The 15,210-nt window shown below is 31.4% G+C and overlaps 1 protein-coding gene across 1 annotated transcript in view; it reads left to right on the forward strand.

The window, feature by feature from the left end:
• The window catches only part of LOC129220092 (DNA replication ATP-dependent helicase/nuclease DNA2-like), a 54,405-nt gene extending 43,835 nt beyond the window's left edge, over positions 1 to 10,570 (forward strand). Inside the window, exons 12-16 of the mRNA XM_054854431.1 lie at positions 2,600 to 2,793; positions 5,132 to 5,218; positions 6,147 to 6,420; positions 6,514 to 6,708; positions 10,317 to 10,570. Of these exons, the coding sequence (XP_054710406.1) occupies positions 2,600 to 2,793; positions 5,132 to 5,218; positions 6,147 to 6,420; positions 6,514 to 6,708; positions 10,317 to 10,478 (912 nt within the window). The 3' untranslated portion in view covers positions 10,479 to 10,570. The remainder of the gene's footprint in view (positions 1 to 2,599; positions 2,794 to 5,131; positions 5,219 to 6,146; positions 6,421 to 6,513; positions 6,709 to 10,316) is intronic.
• Positions 10,571 to 15,210: the final 4,640 nt, after the last annotated feature.

A 15,210-nucleotide genomic window follows, 5' to 3' on the forward strand; every position in this document is an offset into this window, starting at 1 on the left:
CAGTAAAGCCTTGGTAGCTTGATTTCACTAGGAAACAGATTTTCTCTAGGTGTAAGGGAATATAGACTCACCCAGGTTTAAAATTTCAAATTAAACCCTGCTCTGGGAAGGTAAAGAGCAACATCAGTAAATTTTTAATTTATTTTCTTTTTTCTTTTCTTTTTTTTTTACATTTTCGTCATCTATTATACTTTAGTTTTGCTGTTCTATTTCTGCTGAAAATAAAGCATGAAAAAAACGTCTAGTAGGAATGAAAAACATGTTTCTTTAAAAATGTCAAAAACTCATTTTTGTAGATACTACCATTTACCTGCTCACGGCAGAGAACATACATACAGCAGTAGGTAGTTTCAAAAGATCATTTTTTATACACTTCCATATTCTTTGGAAAAATTGTTTGAGTTTCACCCTTGCAAGTTTTGATTTTAAGGATCAAGTACGGAAGGTTCACTGAGCCTTTGCTGACATGATATCCAATAACAAATGCGAAGTACTGCATCTGCTCATGAAGACTGCATCTATTCCTGTCTTGAAAAAGACATTCTTTGTTGAAGACATTTCTCTCTTCAACAACTTATTCTCACTTTATAGTGCACATTCAGTTGTTATAATGATCATAGGGGTATTTAGTTTGATATATTTTCCCTCCACGTTTTCTGAGAAAATACTTGATGTATGATCTCTGAGTTTATGTATATGCTTGTTGTATGAAGTAGATAGAAAAATCTCTGAGGTAGATAGAAAATGATGGTCTCTGAGGTAGATAGAGAATTCTGATAGAAAATTCTCTGAGGTAGATAGAAAAATCCTAATGGTACAAGAAATGGATTGTGCTAATAGCAGTCAATTTAAGTGGATTTCTTTTAACTTGTGTTGAGTTATCAAGTTTTACCAATATAAATAATACTTCCAGACATGAAATTTTTTTATTGAGTCATTGAATTTGAGGAAGTTAACAAAATTCTACTGTTTTTAAAGTATTGGGGAGAGGGGAGGGGGGGTGGCAAAAGAAAGAGATCATACATGCTTTATTCAGTGATTGGTAGCATTCTGCAAATTTCAATCTCCAGATTCACAGAAATCTGCTTTTGTGATTATTGATTTTCCCATTTTTTAAAGTTTTAAGTAAAAAAATATAGGAGTTTTATTGACATAAAACCAATGTTTCTATGAAGTAACTTTGTATTTTTGCTCAGCATGCTTCATATTGTCTACTGCAGGATTTCCCAAACTTTTCTAATTCAGGCCACCCTCTTGGAAGAATTAGCATTATCTCATGGCACCGTAGTAGATTTCCGGTGTACATATATATATTGATACAATAGACACTTTGCAGCACCCCTACCCTGTCACTGCAGCACCCCAGAATGCTGCGGCACCCACTTTGAGATGCACAGTGTATTTCTGCCTCAAAAATGTTTTTTTTTTTTTTCTTTTTAATGGTAGTGACAAATAGGGCTTGTATTTAAAGCTTAATACATGTTCTGTCCAAAAGTGAATATGCTACTGAAACTGTTAAACTGGTAACTGAGTTACTGTTTGCTGGCTAAAAGATTCATGTGTATGTTAATTTATTTTGCTCTAAAAATTTAAAAAAAAAAAGAAATCAAATGTTTGTACAGTAGACTGACCAATGAATGAACAGCCCAGAAATTTTTTTAAAAAATAAGGTTTTTTCATGTTACAAACAGAATAAATATCCTTGTTAAGTTATGAGACTCCATACTTAGAAAAGTAAGACTTATGTACACTATAATTTGATCATAAAAAGGAGCAAACCGCAGTTACTCTGTTGCGCTATAATTGTTGGTAATTATGATGCATTCAGTAATTTCCTTCTATTGCATCGTATATTGCATTCTGTAATTCCATGGGAAAAAGAGGAAAAACACCAGTCACCTGACACATCTACCGCTACATAGATTCGATCCGCTTCTCTCAGAAGTGGCGTAAGCAACATATGAGTCTGGCAGTCCAGTTCAGAAATATTTTTTAAATGATTTGACAGCAGTAACTTCTTTCTGTACATTTGAAAAAGGAAAATGAGTAGAAAATAGTGATAGTCTACTGGTTAGGGGGGGGGGGTATTCATTTGCTGGGTTGGTGCACTTTTTTCCTCATTTACCCCCCCCCCCCCCAGAAAACCCAACATAAAACTGAAAATTCTCTGAATTTTTAAAAAATAAATACATATATAGTGAAGTACCGTCACAACAAACTTCAAGGGACCACAAAGTTCGTTTGGTGTGACAAAAATTTCGTTGCAATGAAATTCGATCAATGTATTAGAAAGTGAATCGGGATTAAACATTTATTTCATTAAAATGGATATTTGTTTGTATTCACATTTGTTGTGACAAGCTTTCACTGTATCTATTAAATTGTCTTTAATGTCACTATTAGCTTGCATGTGGTGCAAGAGGTCTTATTCTCAAGAGTAGCATTTTTACTCACTGGGAAATTTGTTCTATTTATTTTTATTTCAGAGATGGTAGGTATTGAATTAGAGCAAATATTTTCCTGATTAATACTTAGTCAATAAATGTTTTTAATGGTTTTATATTATTAGAAAATTATTTAATAGATATTTTATTTTTAGATGGTTTTTGCAACAACCTGTCTTGGAATAAAACATCCCATATTTGACAAACGGCAGTTTGATGTTTGCATTATTGATGAAGCTTCACAAATAAGTCAGGTTGCTTGCCTTGGACCTTTATTTTTTGCCAAAAAATTTATACTTGTAGGTGATGAAAAACAACTTCCTCCCCTTGTTGTGAATGAACAAGCTAGGTAAATATATTTCTTTAGTTGATACGTTATTGTGCTACTGCAGTTTTAGCATGTATAACATTAGTCATAATGCTTAAGAATATTGTTATTGTCTGCAGAAAAGACCTGAACTGTATTTTATTATTCAAAAGCTTAATATTTATTTTTATAGTGTTATACACTAAAACCTGTCTATAAAAATACTGTCTATAACAATAAAGCTGTCTATAATGACATTTTCCTTGGCCCCAGCAAAATGGCAGCATGAATAATCAAACTCTCTATAACGAAAACCTGTCTATAACAAATTTTTAGGTCCCAACAGTATTGTTGTAGACAGGTTTTACTGTACTATTTTTAAATAACACAGGCCTGGGTTCGCCGATATATATCCAATATTTATTTTGAAAATATGATATTTTGATATTTTCGATATTTATTTTTCAACTACGGTATTTTCAATACAAAAAGTATATTAATCATAGTAATATTGTTCATTTATTATTGAAAAGAACCAAAAGGTTATGTACTATATTTTTATGATGCATTAATACATCATTAATATAACAAAGTAATATAATGTTCCTTTTTTGCATTTTATATTTGTAAAATTATTAGTAACGTAACAATTTTAATTGATATTAAAAATGCCTAGTTAAATATCAAATGTATCTCACATGAAAAGAAAATGTCTTATGACTGTGCTCCGATTAATGCATATTATTTATTTCTGACTCATATAACTGTAAAAGTAGCTAACCGAAGAATTATGAGTAAAACAGCAAATGCTAAATTAACTCCATTAAAATTGATAAAAATGTAAAATGAAATTAATAAAAGAAACCTTAATTTTTAAGTCTACATATTATTATAATATAAGAAAATAAGAGTAATTTGAAGATGCATTTACTATTTATAGGACTTTAGTTTGTGCTGATTGAAAATATCGGATATATATCAAAATATCCGATATATATATATAAATGTCGGATATTTTCGATGTTTTCAAACCTGAGGACTTATACAGATTACTTACCTAGATTTAAACGTGGTGAAAAAAAAATGCTTTAAAAAGTTCTACTACATCCATTTTTTTCTACACTCAAGTTTTTGTTGTATTTAGCTTAATTTTTTAAGTTAATTTAAAATTTAGTAATCTTTCTTTTATTTAAAAGCATGGCTATAAGACAAAAACTTCTCACATTAATTTTTCCAATTATGTAGCTAGACTTTGTATAATAAATTTTAAAAAATGTTAATGATTGATGATTATGGTAACAGCAGGATGTAAATTAGTATTGGGAGAAAACTTGAGTGATCATGTCAAAACAAGTTGAAAACTGATAATAAAATACACTACCGATGAGGTTGAGAATGTTTCAACATGTTATTGGGTAGGAGACAGTTCAATCCCTGGCAAGAAAAACGTCATCAATTTGACCTACCTTGATTCCTCCGGAAAAGGTATCATTAATACTTCTTCACATTAAATTGAGGCTCATAAAGCAGTTTTTTAAATCATTGCCAACAAACAAACAAGTGGGGTGGTGTTTCAGATCTCTTTGTTCTAAGTACCCGAATCTGCATGAAGCCAAGTCAAAACAGGAAGTTTTTATTGGCACCAACGTAAGAAAACTTTTATATAATGCCTTCTCATTGGAAACAATGTTTAAAAAACAGAAGCATGAGATTCTTTTAAGAATACAGGCTACAAGTTTTTGAAAATCATAAAGACCCTGACTACAAAAATTTTTATAACATTGTTGTGGCTTATGAGGCTTAAGGATGCAAGATGAGCTCAAAGGTTCATTTCTTACACCACCGTATTGACTACTTAACGAAAACTTGGAAGCGTACAGTGCAGAACAGAGTGAAAGATTTCATCAGGATATCTATGATATCTAAAGAGACGATACCAAGAAAAATGAGTTGTGGATAGGTTAGCTGGCTATTGTTGGATGCTGAATTTAGAAACCAGTGAAGGAAATCAGAAATGAGTTTGAAAAAATAGAACAAGAAAAGGTTTTATAAGAATGAAGGGCACACCTAAAATTGTTTAAAAATATCAGAAATATTTTTTCCTTGGTTGTAAGACAATATTCTATAATTGGCTCGCTATAAAGTAGTATATATTAGTTCTATCAAATATTTTAGGTATTTTTATATCATTCATTTTAGTTAAATTTTAGTTAATCATAATATTGTATTATTTAACTCTGTGAAAAAATTTGCTTTTATTTTGCAATAAATAAATAAATAAAACTGTGTGTGAGAGATGGGATGTTATGGAAGTCGTTTTCAGATTATTGATACATATATAGATCAGAATATTGTTCTTTGCAATTAAATCTTTGCTTAGGTTGAATGGAATGCAGGAGAGCTTATTTCAGAGGCTGCAGAATTCAACTAACTGCATGGAATTGAACATACAGTATAGAATGAACAGGTTAGTGTTGATAAATATGAAAAAAATATTAAAAAATATTGTTATTTGCATTAAGTTTGACTCTGAAAAAAAGTATATATTTATTATTCAAACAATTCTTTAGTTTCAAATAATGTTTTGTTACAAGCACATTGCACCATTGTGTGAAAAGATTTTTTTCATTGTCTAACCCAATTTAAGCTAAGTACATTTGCTTTAAGTGAAGGTATGAACATCTTTGTTTAATCACTTAAGGATTTGCCAGTGCCTAACACGAGCGAAAGTTACAGCCAAATTTGCACATGCCCTTGCAAATTAAGCTTTAAAAATAAAATAACACACAATGCAACATGCCTGTCTACCCCTGTAAGATTTGTGCTAGTAAAAATAGGTAGAATAGATTAAAATTAACCTTGTTTACAACAAATGATACTACTTATGCATTTTTCTGGTGTAACCATATTCTTGCATTTTGATGATTAGCCATAAGCTTGTTATTCACTTCGTTTGTATACCATTTTTCTCTCAAAAATAACTATTACCTCACCCTCGCTCCTTAGTCACCCTCCACCCCCATACACAACTGAAATTACAAAAACTTACACTATACCTTTTTATATTCATTTTCTGTCAAACAAAAAGAAGAAAAAAGATCATTTTTCATCAGTTTGTCTGAAAAAAATTTGTCTCAAGGGGGTGGGGGGGTAACTGGAAAAATGTTTAGAATGTAGCATTTTCTTAAGGTTTAAATTAAATAGATAGTTTCTTTCTTTTCCTCTTGTAATATTAGCCAATTATAGTTTATATTTACACAAATGAAACTCCATGCAAAATGACATCACAGCATCAAAAGCCAATAATTTTCTAATTTATTTATTTATTTATTTTTTTTAAAACTTTTTTTTCACTAGTTTTCTCACTCCTTGTATGTTTTTCTTTTCTTTTACAGAGAAATAATGAGACTCTGTAATGAGTTAAGCTATGGAGGTGCCTTACAGTGTGGTTCAGAAAACGTCGCCAGTGCTGTACTGGATTATCAAAATGTTGCTGCTTTTGATTCTGATAAAACTTGGTTAATGAAGTTGTTGGATTCAGATTTGAAGAATTCGTTTAAGTTTCTAAATACAGAAACAGCAACTGTGAAAGAAGAAGAAAAGCACAATTGTCAGAAAAATGATTTTGAAGCAGAAATTGTAGTAGATATATTGAGGAGTTTGTTGAAGGTTTGTAGCAATGTAGTAAATATTAACTGATTTTGGTCTTTTTTATAAAAAGTATTTATTTTGCCTAATGTGCTCCTTCCAATGTTTATTTAGTTTGGTGTGCATGAATCAAATATCGGAGTTATTGCACCTTTCCGAAAGCAAGTGGATTTAATCAGAAACAAACTCAAAAGTCTATCATTGAAAGATGTGGAAGTGAATACTGTAGATCAGTATCAAGGAAGAGACAAAGATGTAATTTTAATTTCATGTGTCAAAAATAAAGAACCTGATCAAGTGTCTGAAAATGTAAGTTGATTTTCATAATTTTTTTCCAGATGTCCATCTTAGAAAAATATAAAGTTATGATGTAGTTTCTTAAAATAATGAAGAAATGTTTCCAACAATTTTTTTTTTGTTTATTTTGCATTATATAGTCTTAATTCTGCACAGCTTTGGAACTAAACAATTGCCAGATTTTGTAACTTTGCAGGTTTCAGGTCATTGATTTGTTTACCTTTTCACTGCAAAATTATGATCATTATTTTCAAATCAACTACAGTACAACCTCAATATCTCGGAATCTCTCGGGATGGGAAATTTTTTCGAGATATTGAGTTTTTGAGTTATCTAGGTTTTTTTTTTAAATTACACTAGTAACTCTCACATTTACACACACGTACGCTATATGCATTTATATATGTACTATGAGACCATTTCGAATTACAATCAATAAAGTAGTCTTCAATATATCACTAGATTTGAAATTTTCTAATTGTCGAAAGTGCACAGGATGAGACTTTGAAATAAACATTTCAGCTTGGTTTTTTCACCTAAAAATTTAAAAATTCTAATTTTATCTTTTACCAGTAACCTCACATTCAAAAAGTTCTCAGCAGCCTTTTGCAGGAGTTAAAAAATCTGAATGATGAAAATGAAGAATGCATTTTCCGTTTTCGCTTGAAAACTGACGGACAAAAAATCGAGCCCCTTTCCTCAAAATGGACAATATGTTCGAGAAAAATACGCAAAGATTCTAAACTCTGGGGAAAACACAGCACCTCCTTCATACCAACACTCCCCTATTATCTTGCCAAAATCCCCTATTCACAAAATTTTCCAAGAAAAGGGATGAAAAACGTTAAGCCATCGTCCCTGGAACTGGTTTACTTTAAAAATTGCCAAAGCAAAATTACAATTGAAACTTGCTTCTGTGCAAAAATTTCGACATATCAAGGGTTTCGAAAAATAAATTTTGATAACCATGGAAAATACATAGGGGTTTTTATAGAAAATGCTGGGGAAAATTTTTGTTTCGAGACATCAACGGTTTCGAGATAAGGAGGTTCCAGATATCAAGGTTTGACTGTATATTACCATATTACCCCCAACCAGTCAGAATGCTGCAAAATTCAGGATTCATCAGGATTTCAATACTCCTTGCATCAAGGGCTTATATATATGGGGGGAGGAGGGCCTGGCTTCTCCCAAAATTCTGAAAAAAGTTTAATTTAGCTGATAATATTCGAGCTTTTATCTCTCTCCTTCCCTCCACCAAAAAAAAAAAAAAAAAAAATCCACCTACAACATATATACACACACATACACAGTCATAGAAAGTTCCAGCTAACGTTATATAGAGAGGTTAGATTGCTTGGAGAGCCACATAGTGTTGTAATTAACTTAGGTTTTTTTTCTATCACAACATTATCAAAAAATTATTAAAAATGAAAAAAATAATTATTTTCAAATGGAATTACCAAAATCCAACTGAAGTATATAACCTGCCCACTAGTGCTGCTAAAGAAGCGTAATCATAACAGTCCTTACATGTTATGGTATTACTGTACTTGGAATGGCAGTATGACTTAAAATCAAGTGTTCTGGGCAGGTTCTAACTCCAAAACCCCTCTTTACTTTTACCAATGAATCCTCATGTACTTGGAAAACAAAATAAACAAATGAAATATAATACAAATGTATTTATAATGATTTGAAATATGTACCATCATACCACTTGCAGTAAGGCCCATAAACTAAATTTGAATATTTTTAAGTATTAAATTGATTTTCTTATTGAGGAACATGTAAAGTACATTTTAATGTTCAAATTTGAAATTTCCTAAACATTTTTAAAACAAATTATTAGAAGGACCGAAAAGAAACCTTGTGTGTGTGTGTGTTTTTCAAACAAATAATTTTTTACCAAGATTTTATTTTCAATCAGTGATGGTATTGCTCTTGTTATCAGCATTCTTTTGCCATCTAATGTGCAAATTTCCTATCTCGGATTGATAAAAATGAACTGGTCTTGAAACAAAATAACTGAAGTTGTTTAGTCGGCTAGGGTAGGCTTACTTTTAATACTGTGCAGGGGCGTCCCAATGTGGGGTCACTGTAACCTCCAAAAAAATTCCTTATTCAGCAAATTTTGTCTGACAATTCAGCAAGGTTATCATCATTCAGCAATATTTGAAGTTTCATTTTGTAAAGTGAGAGTTTTTGCTCTCCAAAAAATTTAAGTTAGGGGCTCCCCTGGCTGCTTGGTTAACTACCTCACAGTCAACTATTATTAAAATAGCTTTTCTAATGCTCATCAAATAAGTAAATTTTAGTATTGAGATAAAATGACAGTTTAGGTGTGTTAAGTACAAATTTCATTTCCAACTTTATTTCTTTTAAAGAATAAGTTTAAATTTTGTGCCTAAACTTGCCTTTCGAAAGGATACATTTTGAAAATTTATTTTTTCTAATGTTGATTTTAAATCAGGATTTCTGAAACAAGTTTTGCAATATCAGCCAGCTGATGTGACAATAATTTGTTTTAATACTGACCTTTTTAGTACCAAAGCTGACAAACTTGGCTTAATCGCTATTCTTAACAAATCTGATGTTAACAAGTTTAATGTTTGATTTCCTATGATCCATATTCGAAAATTATTAAACATATTAAAAATAAAGAATTAAGTAGAATTAATTCTACAATTAGGTTAGCTCAAATTATTCCAAGAGTATCAAATTTGTGGTTATTCTTTCTATTACTCATCCTGCTCAATTTTTATGCTTTATCAAAGATTCAAGGGGCTGATATTGCAACAGGGAAATTTAATTTCAAATATTGCTACTACTTATTACTGCCGCTAGCCAAATATTTAATTCATTGAGTTATTGAGTAAAGATAAAAGTTATGAAAATTTCAAGGATGCAGAATTCTTTTGTTAACACTGCAATAATTATTTTGTAAGTGTCATGATGTGTAACTGTTTTGCTTTAAGTTTTGTTAAAATTCATTCACATGTGTCCCATGAAAGACAAATAAAATAACACAAAACTAGGCTGCTATGGCCAACTGCTGAAGCATATGCTGGAATGCTAGTGTCAAAAATAGCTTGATTTTTTTTTTTAAATTAAAAAAGATTTTTCTGAAACAGTTAATTGAAATATAATCAGGAAAGTATGGAATTCAGTCTTTTTTTTTTTTTTAAATGTTGTTCCTTGTACTAATAGCTGAAATTCATACTTGTACTGAAGTCCACAGACAAGCTCTTAAATGGCCTACTACTGGTGTTTTTAGGCTCTATTTTGTTTTTTAATTTTAACTTTTTTTACATAATATTTAAGTAAAATTTGATGTATGATTTAAGATACATAGTTCTGTCTATGAAAAGTAAAAGAACCAAGGCAGTAATTTGGTACAATGTATAAATAGAGATCGTGAATCAAGTAATTCTTGGAAAACTCCAGGTTTTTTTTTAAAAAGAGCTAAAAGAACCCGGGAATTCGATCAAAACCAAGGTAGGTGGGCTCTTTCCAAAAAAAAAAAAAAAAAAAAAACCATGGTATTTTAAAACCCTGTTTAACATGCATAGAAAATGTATATTAACCTAAAATAAAATATTTGGTCTTGTTCCTTTTAGAATGGACAGATTCTAAATGATGAAAGAAGACTGAATGTTGCCATTTCAAGGGCTCGGAAAAAGCTTATAATCATTGGAAACAAAGTTACTTTATCTAAGTATAAGCCTTTTGAAAGGCTGTTGAAGAGCTTAAGATGTGACCAGTTCTTAGACTTCATGTAGTATTTTAATACCTGTTTTATATTTTTAAACATTGTACATTCAAAATTTTTGTATATTTACTATATTTTTAAAATAAAATTATGAATAAAATTGAAATTATGTTTTATTCTTCTTTTAATATACTATGTGTGATACCCTTAGAGCAGGAATTAGTAACTGGAGGAAGCATGCCCAATCATTGGCTTAGGAAATGCTGACACAAAGATCTCAAGTCACATGGTTCAACTTTGACGAATGGGAGACCTTTTTTACATAAAATGAACGGAAGAAATCCAATTTCTTCCAATGTATCATGTGTTTTCAAATGTACCACGTGACTTAGGATCCTTGCTTCAAGAACTGCAGGCTTCACTCTCTCCACCTTTTATTTCTTCTCCATGGTGATATCTTGTTTGTTAATTCATAGATTCATATAAAAATCATATGCTTTGCTCTTTCTTTTTTAATTAGAACCACATATAATAACATAATTTTTATTTAGATACATATTATTAAACTTGATTTAATAGAACTTCATTTTAATTCTATGTGTTCTGAAGTTTATCGCTTTTTACATTTACACTAGTAAATTGATTTTTTGTAATTCAAAAATATGCGTCTGCAAATTTTTTGCACATTTGTGCTTGAAAACATTATATGCACTAGCTTTCAAGTCATACCACAGAAAATCATATTGCAGTTCAAGTTTAGCTGAACCTAACCTTTAGTTTGAAACATTAAAATCAGTATTTGTCAAAAGGGACACCAGTAAGGTCGCCAACAGTCCTTTTAGTAAAGGTCGCGCAGTAGATTTCTGCCCTCATCTTTTTTTTAGTCATATCATAATTTTTAAGCATAACTACGATTACAGGAATATGTTTCTGTTGAGTTTCCTATCTAAGTATGGCCGGAAGTAGGGGGAACTCATGCTGCCATCTTGGATTTTAGGGGCAATTTTTCAGTTTTCGTCTCACATCTCAAAAACCTTTTTCTTTCGAGTAAAATCATGCATTAATAAATTAAACAGCATCAAATTACCATTAAAACTATATTTATATTGTTGCTGACGTACGGGGATATTTAATTTCAAATTTCGCGAATATTGATCCAAAGTCGGAGCTAATACGAAAAGTGATGTGCAGGCCTTTAGCAGAATCCCGAAAATAAATGAAACTGAGAAATAGTCACTTTTTCCAAAAATTCAGGAGCTTTGAAATTAAATATCTCTGCACCTCTTATGGCTGCAATAAAAATATCTCTTAAAGGTAATTTTATGCTTTTTATTTCACCAAGGAATAATTTTACCTGCAAGAAAATAGTTTTTGCGATATGAAACAAAAACTAAAAACTTCACCTAGAATCCAAGATGGCAGCATGAGATCATAATTACACATTAAAAAATATATAGTGGAGTCGACTTACGCAAGGGTTGAGTTCCAAGACCCCTTTGCATAAGTTAAAATTTCGCGTTGTGGAGAAGGGTATGTCTTCAACTTTTGATAAACATACACAATTATTTTAAATGCAGGCCTCAAACTGTTTTAAATCATTCCTTAACTACACCCAATCGAACTCGCAAATAAGGAGCCCTAATTTCATGATTTCACGAGAACCCGGATTTAGCGAAAAAATCAGTAAGATTTGGTTGGTACAATGTTTAGTATACAGGCGCAGAATTTGCTTCTAATGAGCAAACCCTGCTTAAAGTGAGCATATTTTTGCGATTTATAAAATTGCTATTAACTTCTAATTTAAACTTTTGTTTTCTTGGAAAAATTCGTCTCACCTTCCAAAGTCAACCGAAATTTACTGATGAATCATAAATGCTGAGAACAAGTGATGACTGGACTTTTTTTAAACATTTGTATAATAGGGAGCATTTAAAAATTACATATTTGTTAATACCATTAGTATCTTTCCCCAGATATGCTTCAGTGGATATTGTAGCTCAAATTCAAGCTAATGCAGATTAAAAAATAATGAAAGCAATGGCAATAATGATGAACGTGAAGAATTTTAATCTGAAACACACCCTCAATATACTTCATGATTTGATAGGCAGAAAAATATGCAGAATATTTTTCGAAGCCATGGGTGCAAATTACGATGTTTTTGGGTCAGGAGAAAGAAACAATAAGAGAATTCAAAGACTTTGGCTTTAGTACTGTACAAAAACAACCCACTAACACAGCAAGAGTTAGACTGTTACGGTGTGGAAACTTCCACTTTAAGGGTGCTCTTCACTGAGAGTCTGAAACTTCGGATCCAATGCTAACCTACGGGGAAAGTTGAATGTTATTTTACAAAATTCCTTTGAAGTTTTCGGGTCAATTTTTTTCCTGAGTATTTTTCAAGCTTATGTCTGTGTATTTTAGTTTTTACTTTTTTGATACGTCCATTCTTCGATTTTTTAAAATTCGAGAAAAAATGAATTTCTTCAAAAACGAGGTACTGTTGGACCTTCCGCTCTGTAAAAAAGCTGCAAATCGTGCTATCGAAATTTTAAGAACGCCCCAACACGCAAAATATTTCCAGCTCTCTTTTGAGACTAAGTTTGAAATGATGCGACCATTTCTAAAAAAATGTCGGAGTTCCAACCATCTGAAATATTTTCGAAAAAGCTCAATTTCTCTACTAAGCCACGCCTCACACCGGTCCCTCCTTTCTTGAGGGGAAAAACTGGGTGAGGTGTATAAGATTTACAATCATTAGCGCTAACGACCGTTTCCATTTACTACTCCCCTCTTTTCCGGAGGCATTTTTCAATGAAGGAATGAATGAGTGCTTTTGAAAGTGAATCCACATGCTTGGAAACATCTTCACGATTTGATTTGTGTTTAGAAAGGATATAGTTTTTAAAGAGTGCTTCTGAGATAATTCTTGTGCTAAATGACCTCCTGAATCCAAATATGACCATCTTTTTCCATTCACACGTCCCTCTTTTTTGGAAATGTCGCCCGCAATTTTTTTCAGTTTTTGACAGTTTCATAGCCATTATTTTTATTTGGAGGGGAAGGGATCGTTATATTAAACATTAATACTTTTCTGAGGGGCTAGAGAGGTGCCAAGTTTGTACTCAAGAACATATGGAGGAAATTGGTTAACTCATGGGGGGTATTACCACTTATTATATTTTTAAAATCATCAAAATCCATCCTTTTTTCTAGGGGTTTGTTTTACAATTTTTTTCCCTTATTTTTTGGCATGAAACCAGAGTATAGAACTCACACCTATAAACCCTATATCCGGAAAAAAAAAATTTTCACGTTGTAAATTTTAAAAAAAAGGAAGTACAGTGAAACCTGTGTAAGTTGACCACTCGCGGTGCAGTACTTTGGTGGTCAACTTATAAAGGGCGGTAATGTTTTTTTTTTTTTTTTTTTGTCATTTCTAGCACCATGTTTTCATTTTTTGAGTAATTCACCCTTATTCTTTCTGTTCAACTCACTTTCATTGTTTAACATCATTGAAAGTGAAACAATAATTAAAAATATTATTCAAATAATTTTGTTATTTTTTTCCTTGTTTTTAACTATATTAGACACTGTAGTTTTAGAAATTCCATATGTGTCGACTAATTTTCTCTGGCTTTTTCCATTTTCAATTAATTTTAATATAATATTTCATACTTTTTATTAATCTCAAGTTCAACTAACTTTCTTTTTCAAGCCTTTTTTGTACAAATTATAGCACAAAGAGCAGTAAGCGCGACTCTCCCAGTTCATAAAGGCAAAATTAAAATGTCCTATCTCTTAATCCCTTGCACCAGAAACATGTCACTTTACTCATTAGCAGGCCCAGATCTGCGTACCCGCAGAGCAAGGGGCCCGCGTCCGTAAAGGGGCTAACGGTCTTAGAAATTGAAGAAAAAAAAAAAAGCACTAAAACTTATTCACTTTACAAATAGACACTGCTGGCCACTAAGGAGGTCCCCTACATATTTTGTTGCAGCGGGGCCCAAAATGTATAGATCCTGGTCTGCTCTTTTTAGCACAATTCCTGTATTGCCACAACATATTGGAACTAAAAAAAGACTTTGAACTTTTTTACTGACACCTAATTTTCATTGAACAGAGTACAAAAAACTATCTCAAATAGAACAACAAATGAAAAACAAGTTTGGAGAATGAAGAGCAGCATAAGCTTTATGCTGCTGGTTGGTTAGTAAAATGCTAGTCTCTCATCAAAGCATTAAAAACATTTTTGGAGAGCTATCAAAATAATAATAGTAATAAATAAATAAATAAATAATATAATAAAATAATTTTGTAAAGAAAGTTTAAAAAAATAAACCAAGTGGTCAACTTAGAAAGGGTTTTTTACAATACTTCAAACCAAATTTGGCGTACATTAGTGGTCAAGATAGAGAGGTGGTCAAGTTACAGAGGTTTACCTTTATTATATGAGATAGGACTAATTCCGTTCCTGACAAAAGCGGTCAACATAGACAGGTGGTCAACTTACAAAGGTGGTCAACTTTACAGGTTTTACTGTATCTCATTTTGCGTAAAGTTGCATCGCAGAACTTCAGTGAAGAACCTTTCCGTGTTATTCAAATTAATTCACGGATATAATTAAGATTAAAATGATCTTAAGTATGCTTATAATATAGCATTAATGAATAGTTTATATATAGCATAAATAATATTCTGGGGATGCACTACCCCCATTACTTTTCACTACATCAAGAAGGCATAAACAATGGAGCTGGTGCATCCAAAGAAAGATAAATATGTATATTAATGCTACTTTA

This window comes from Uloborus diversus, chromosome 4, assembly GCF_026930045.1.
Source record: "Uloborus diversus isolate 005 chromosome 4, Udiv.v.3.1, whole genome shotgun sequence".
Taxonomy (NCBI): Eukaryota; Metazoa; Arthropoda; class Arachnida; order Araneae; family Uloboridae; genus Uloborus; species Uloborus diversus.